Genomic DNA, 6,477 nt, shown 5'->3' on the forward strand with positions numbered 1-6,477 from the left:
TCTCTTACCTTCTATCTCTCTCTCCAGATTCAAAGGAGCCTCTGATTCTGACCTTACCTAACATTAGTGAACAGGAAAGAGTTGGCTCAGTTTCTATCCATGCTACATGGCTCAGCTTCTATCCATGCTACATTACTCATCCCACCATCTACAAAGACACATAGTCATTCGTGGCAACACTGATCTATAGTATGAACTTCAACAATTGCATGAACAGCAGAATTCACAAGTCACCTTACCGAGTTGCCTTTTGCTTCTCAGGTTTTCTCCCCAAGAATAAAAAAAAAATGACCAATAAGGATGTGTGAAGCAACAATACTTAGGATCATCTTCACATACTTCATTTATTCAGTTGTACGAGAGAAGAGTAGTAGGAATTACAAGGAATGCAAAAAATGATCTGATATCTCAGGTAATTCTTTTTCTCTGAGAACATGACTGCCATGTTTTCTCTGATTACTGAAGTTGCTCCTAAACGATTGACTAGTTTGGTAAAGAGTACTTTTATCAAAAAAAGCTGCAAATGGCAGCATTACTGACAGTGCAGCTGGGAACAGAATAGTCATTATGAGCCTTAAAGACTGATGTTTCTTCCAGCTGTCAAGCTCTTATTAATAAAGCTACCAAGGCTATCAGAGACAACCAAATATGAGCAAATCCGGAACAGACAAGCCTGCTGGTGTTTATGATCTAATACCATGACAAGAACAGGGGATGTTACAATGTATTGACAGTTCTTTCCATTGACAACAATTTGTAGCTCTTGTTTTGTATACATCTGATTTTTCACAGCCCATCACTCCTTTCTCCCAGTGCTCTTTGCAAATTTAGGATTACCTTTAGTCCATTGCAAAGTGACAATCTGGGGCACAGAAGGAAGTAATTTGTGTCTTGAAACTTGCCCTTTAGCATTTAGGAAGTCATGTTGAATACTGCTACACAGACCCAGTTTTTCTGAACCTCCCCTGCATATGTGTGTCTGTTTCAACACTTGTCCAAGAACATGGACTCAGGTACACACATATAACAGTTTCTTTCTGTTCCTACTTCCATATGTATGCTTATGGAAATTTTGTTTGTTTTTTAAAAACTTCTGTCCTTCCTGGTGTGTGTACACTCTTCAGTCTATTGGCACACCATTTTCTCCCAGATTGATTTATACACTATGCCGACGGTTGTTGATCATGGCCACAATGTGTGACAGATCCAAACTTTTCATCATAACCTCCATGAACTCCTCGTCTTTCCTTGCTCCTTCCACAAATTCATCCAGAGAAAGTTCACCTGTGTCAGGCACAAACAGAAGACCTCAGAATCATGCCGATCCACATTTGAACAGTAAAAAAAAGTACAGTAATCTGACATTAGGGACAACATGGTATACATACACTGTTCTCAAGCACCAAGAGGCCTGAGAGTCATTTTAATTTTATTTGAAACTTAGCCAATATCCAGGAACTCCAACTCTCACGTTTTTCCCTTCCAAGGGAAATATTTTGTACATTCAAGGGAATAATTTTATACATTACAAGAAATACAAGAAGTCTATGGCTAAGGAACAGGGTCATAGATTCCTATTTATAAGGCTGGATTAGTATACTTCTTTTTGGTGTAACCTGTCATACTGCTAAACCTGTCCCATAATTGCTGTTTTTCATGAAAAAGTGAAGTGACAGTAGGAAATTGTGCCAGTCAGAAATAGGTTTTCTGCCCTAGACCAATAAGACCTTGTTAAGGGAAGCAGCTCAGCAGAATTCTTCTGGAATAACAAGAACATATGATAAGATAAGCACATGAAGTAGCAAGGAAAGAAGTACCTCTCAGAGACATGCAACAATTACAGTGCCACTGAGTATCTTTTGGCTGACTGGTCCATAGCACTTAAAGTACTTGCTGTACAGCCTGTAACAGTCTCAGGGAAGGAATTCAGAACTTCAACATTAAATTCCAGTTCTTCCTTCTCCTGTTGCTGAAAGAATTAGGAGCAGCTGGGAACACCTGATAGCCCAGCCCACTTCTACTTCTGACATAAGTTACACAGAAATGTACAAAAAGGAAAGAAAAAACAAACCCTACAAAACTATTGTGGAGAAAATGTAGCTAAGAATTAGTACCAGGGAACAAATTCTATAGTAGTGATTATGTATGATTCAAGGAGAAAAGTGTCTTAGCAAAATTCATGAAAACTGGATTAATGTAACAAGCAAATATAAAATGAAGAACCATAAAGTTCAAGAAAGAAAACATGGATCTCTCTCTTTAGCACTGAGACTATCTAAGTAGGATGACAGACATAGCATTCTCACCATCTCCGTTCACATCAATTTTGTTGAAGACTCTGTTGGTGAACTCTTCTGCACTAGTTTCATGGTCACCACCATTGATAGCCCGAATAGCCTAAAAGAAAAAAGCAAGAATGGGAAGCTGCCTATTGACTCCCAGAACAATAGACTACTTCATTGCAGCCTGTCGGCATAGATTCAGAACAAGGTAGTCATGCATGGTACCTTTCCATGCCATAATCATAGGAAAAACACAGCAGAAATCATTTGGCCTTATGGTTTGCACTGAAGGGTATGAAAGAAGAGTGCTTCTGGAGCATGTAATGAGCAGTTAAAACCAGAGGACTGCCCTAAATCTGCTTAGGTAGAGCTTAGGCACTGCAGATATGGCAGAATCAGGATCACGGCCACTTACCCAGACACACCTAACTTAAGCCACCTATATTCACAGATATAAGATGACCATCTGTGCTACCTCTCAACAAAATAAGAATATTGATAGACACATTTCTGGAGACCAATTTACTCTGTACTGAGAACTATTAGATGGATATCGTGAATGTCTCTCTACAGATGCCCATTTCAATGCATCCACTGCAGCCAAACCGTGCCAGATCTAAAAGTAGATTATCATTTTTCAGGTGTGAAGTGAAGATGGAATAAATTACCCCTTCAGAATCTGACAGGTTAAAAGCAAAACATTCAAATCTATCTGTGAAGCACTGGATATAAAAAGATCACTCGCAGCCCTTTGGGATTTCATACTCCACACAGAAAATCTTGCTAACAGTTCATATTATCTAGTATCATTGCGGATGCTATGCATTTTTGAAGTATTCCACACATTAATTGATTGAGAAAAAGCATGAAAATACTCTATTTTCTGTGTGAATCTTCCTAGATTCCTCTGTAGTTAAACATGATACAACGACACAATTTAACTTCCTTACATGCCTTGTTCTTTTGATAATCCACCTTCTAGTACCCTATGGTGCACTAAGCTCAATAAACACTGTCAAACATTCTTTGCATTTGACATTCTGAAATTCTTTACTATGAGGGCAGTAAGAGAGGTTGCCCAGAGAAGTTGTGGATGCCCTGCCTCTGGAAGTATTTATGTCCAGGCTGGATGGGCCTTTGAGCAATCTGGTCTGGTGGAAGGTGTCCCTGGCCATGGCAGGGGGTTTGAAATTTGATGATCTTTAAAGTCCCTTCCAAACCAAGACATTCTATGATGCTATGCAGTAATGTGGTAAAGAAGACTGCTAAGTCTGCTTATTGGACTATGAGATTGTAGGGAAATCTGCTAAAAAAATGCTTTTATAGAAGATGTCAACCATGATCATCCATGTGAGGAATGTCAGAAGTCCTACTTGTGTGGTGGAACTTCTCTTGGAGGGGAGGGGAGGGGAGGGGAGGGGAGGGGAGGGGAGGGGAGGGACCGCTGGAGACTCACCTTAATGATGTTCAGCAATTCATGTCGATCAATGCAGCCATTGCCATCTACATCATACAGTTTGAAATACCACCGCAATTTCTGTTCCATCTTCCCACGGAGAACAAGGCTGAGGGCAGCCACATATTCCATGAAGTCAATATATCCATCCTGTGGCAAAACAAAAACCAAGTTGTGACAGGAACAGGGGGAGTTGTGTCTCTGGAGCTGCTTTACCTTATTCCTGTGTAGATTTACAGCTAAAAGAGAATAACAAATGTCACAGAAACGCATATGTATGTACAAGCTTTAGAACAAGTATATGTACACACACTTATTTTCTGGTCGCCTTTAAGATGTCCTAAACATCTGGATTCCTGTACTTATGATCTATTACATGTCTAGGATACTCTGTCATCACCAATTGCAGATAGAACATGTCATTCCTTGTGGCCAGTGCTCTTTTTACAGTAAGGGTTCGTAATCCCTAGATTTTACACTGACTAAAATTTATATTAGTTAAGACAGAAAAAAATAAAGTGCATATGTTCCTCAGTTCTGAGTAACTACTTCAACACATTGCAAAAGAAAAAAATGAAACTTTTATTTACTGAGGTATTTAGGCAAAGTCAGATGCCTTTCTGGAATACATGTAAATATATGTAAAATGCAAATGTAGGTAGACTAGCAGAGCACTACTGTTTTACAGCAAGGACCACAATATTTTAGAATATTCATTCAGGATCGTTGCCATATTCCCATTACATGTGTTTTTCATAACTTCATTGAGCAAAATAACAGAAAACACAGATAACCAACTTTCAATATGGGAAGGAGAGGATAATTGTAATTTACAAAATAGCTCAGTTGAAAATTTTTATTCTTTGCCCTCAGCAGAGTTCTCAGAATCTGAATGTCCAGGTAGGTGATTTCATCCAGTGTCGATATCTGTATTACTGCAGGGTGGCTCTTCCCCTGGGTGCTTTTGTTCCTTGACATTGATTATAAAATGAAGTTAGATTAAAAGGCTTTTAACAAGCTAAGATTAACTGATTTAGGTCCATCCCCACTGGTTGTCACACTCCTATTTCATTCCCCTTGAAATCATTTTCTTTGGATGATAGCTCTTCATCTTGATATGATCTCATTTGAATTTGAAACTTTTATTAAAACATTGTTCAGTGCCTAACTTGGAGCTCATGAGGAACTTTGAACAGTGCAACATTTTTGAACAAATATTCAAATCCTTAAACTTCTCAAGAAATGACAGAGGTAAAGGGAAAAGCTTGTGCAAGAACTGTAAACGTGTTGGTTTAGTTTATAAAACTGCTTCTCATCACTATCCTGGGCACTGAGAACATTAGAATGAGAAAGAATATTATTTGATGTCTGCAGTCACTTGCAGTCATTACATCCACCACAATATCTCAGCAATCCTAATGGAGTCTAGCTGCTCCTCTCTTACCTTTCTGTAGTAATTTTCCAATATTCTTTAGCATTCCTTAACTCCATATGCCTTCTTACATTGTCCAAACTGCCATTCCTTCCTCAGTCCCCAGCCTTTCCTTCTTCAAAATTTACCCTGAGATTTACCACCTGTTTCACATGTCTCAGCACCCAGTTCCTCCTTGATTTGGGCTATTTCAGAATGTTGGAACAAGGAGCAGAGCTGAATTTTCCTGTGTTGCTGTATGAGCAAATTTATCTGCCATTGAGATTGCAGGCCTGCAAGCACAGGATGAAGTACATACAGATAAAAAAAAAAGGCAAAAATAAGGGACATTTAATGATTAAAGACATTATGGGAGCTACTGTTTTTTACATGAGACAGCCAGAGGTCACCTGTCACAGTGAGAAATTCTACCTGCCTCCTAGCTGCTGCTATGTGCTCTACCTCCTACTGCTGAGGAGAGCCATTGAGACAGATTGTCTCCCCATGCAAGACTTATTTCATCTGTGAAATAACTGGAAATTACTTCCTCTACAAATGTTATAAAGATTTCTATTGTCTTTGAATCATGTAGTCTCTACTATCTAACATGCATATTTTTGAAGAATAGTAAAAGGCTATAGAAGCTCTAGATTTCAGCATCATCTCTTTCTATTAGCATTTTGCTAGTCAAACAAGGCCAAACCAATTAAAACACTATAAGGAATTCTTAAAATTCAAAGGTGAACTTGAACAAGGCAGGTAGATAATGCGGTGCTATTACCTATGGTTGTTATCTATGCCATTATCTATACATGTTAACTTGCCCCTTACATTCTGCTACTTTACACTGACATCCCTCAGCAGTTTTGAAAAAATAAAAAATAATAAAAAAAAACACAGGGACTCCCAAAATTTGCAAGACTTGCTTTACTTTAATCAGTACAAGGCATTTCATTTTCTTGCTATGTAACTCACCTTATTCATATCAAATGTGCGAAACATCTGCTCAATGTATTCATTGGCCTGTGGATCCAGCCCTCGAAGCCCAAAGAACTGTTTAAATTCATGCTCTGTCAGCTGTCCAGAAGGACACTCCGTCATGAACTTTTTGTACCAGTGGTGGATCTCAACAGCCTGCAGATCATCCACTGTGGAGCTGCTATTGTTCCCCATATGTACGTGTGTTCAGAAGAATGGATGTTATAGGAATGATCCTCTTCGTCCTGTAGCTCTCACAGCAATGCCCGTTTGCTCCTTTCCACATTCAACATTAGACTTAGATAAGTAAAGATCTAACCTTCCCCAAGCCAATTATAAATGTTAATCTT

The 6,477-nt window shown here is 38.8% G+C and overlaps 1 protein-coding gene across 1 annotated transcript; it reads right to left on the bottom strand.

Moving 5' to 3' along the window:
* Window positions 1–721: 721 nt before the first annotated feature.
* LOC119714907 (guanylyl cyclase-activating protein 1-like) lies at window positions 722–6,477 on the bottom strand. The gene is made up of 4 exons (XM_038172012.2): window positions 6,125–6,477; window positions 3,739–3,888; window positions 2,307–2,397; window positions 722–1,284 (listed from the first exon to the last, which is right to left on the bottom strand). Exons 1-4 carry the CDS (start codon window positions 6,320–6,322, stop codon window positions 1,157–1,159), a joined length of 567 nt encoding a protein of 188 aa, XP_038027940.1. The 5' UTR covers window positions 6,323–6,477; the 3' UTR covers window positions 722–1,156.

The sequence above is a fragment of the Anas platyrhynchos genome, chromosome 1 (assembly GCF_047663525.1).
Source record: "Anas platyrhynchos isolate ZD024472 breed Pekin duck chromosome 1, IASCAAS_PekinDuck_T2T, whole genome shotgun sequence".
In the NCBI taxonomy this organism is placed as follows: domain Eukaryota; kingdom Metazoa; phylum Chordata; class Aves; order Anseriformes; family Anatidae; genus Anas; species Anas platyrhynchos.

Coding starts and splice junctions, on each gene's coding strand:
- LOC119714907 (XM_038172012.2), bottom strand. CDS start 6,322: ATGGGGAACAATAGCAGCTCCACAGTGGATGATCTGCAGGCTGTTGAG. Junction 2,398..3,738: donor AATTGCTGAACATCATTAAG/GTGAGTCTCCAG, acceptor TTTTTCTTTTAG/GCTATTCGGGCTATCAATGG. Junction 1,285..2,306: donor AATTGATGTGAACGGAGATG/GTGAGAATGCTA, acceptor TGCCTGACACAG/GTGAACTTTCTCTGGATGAA.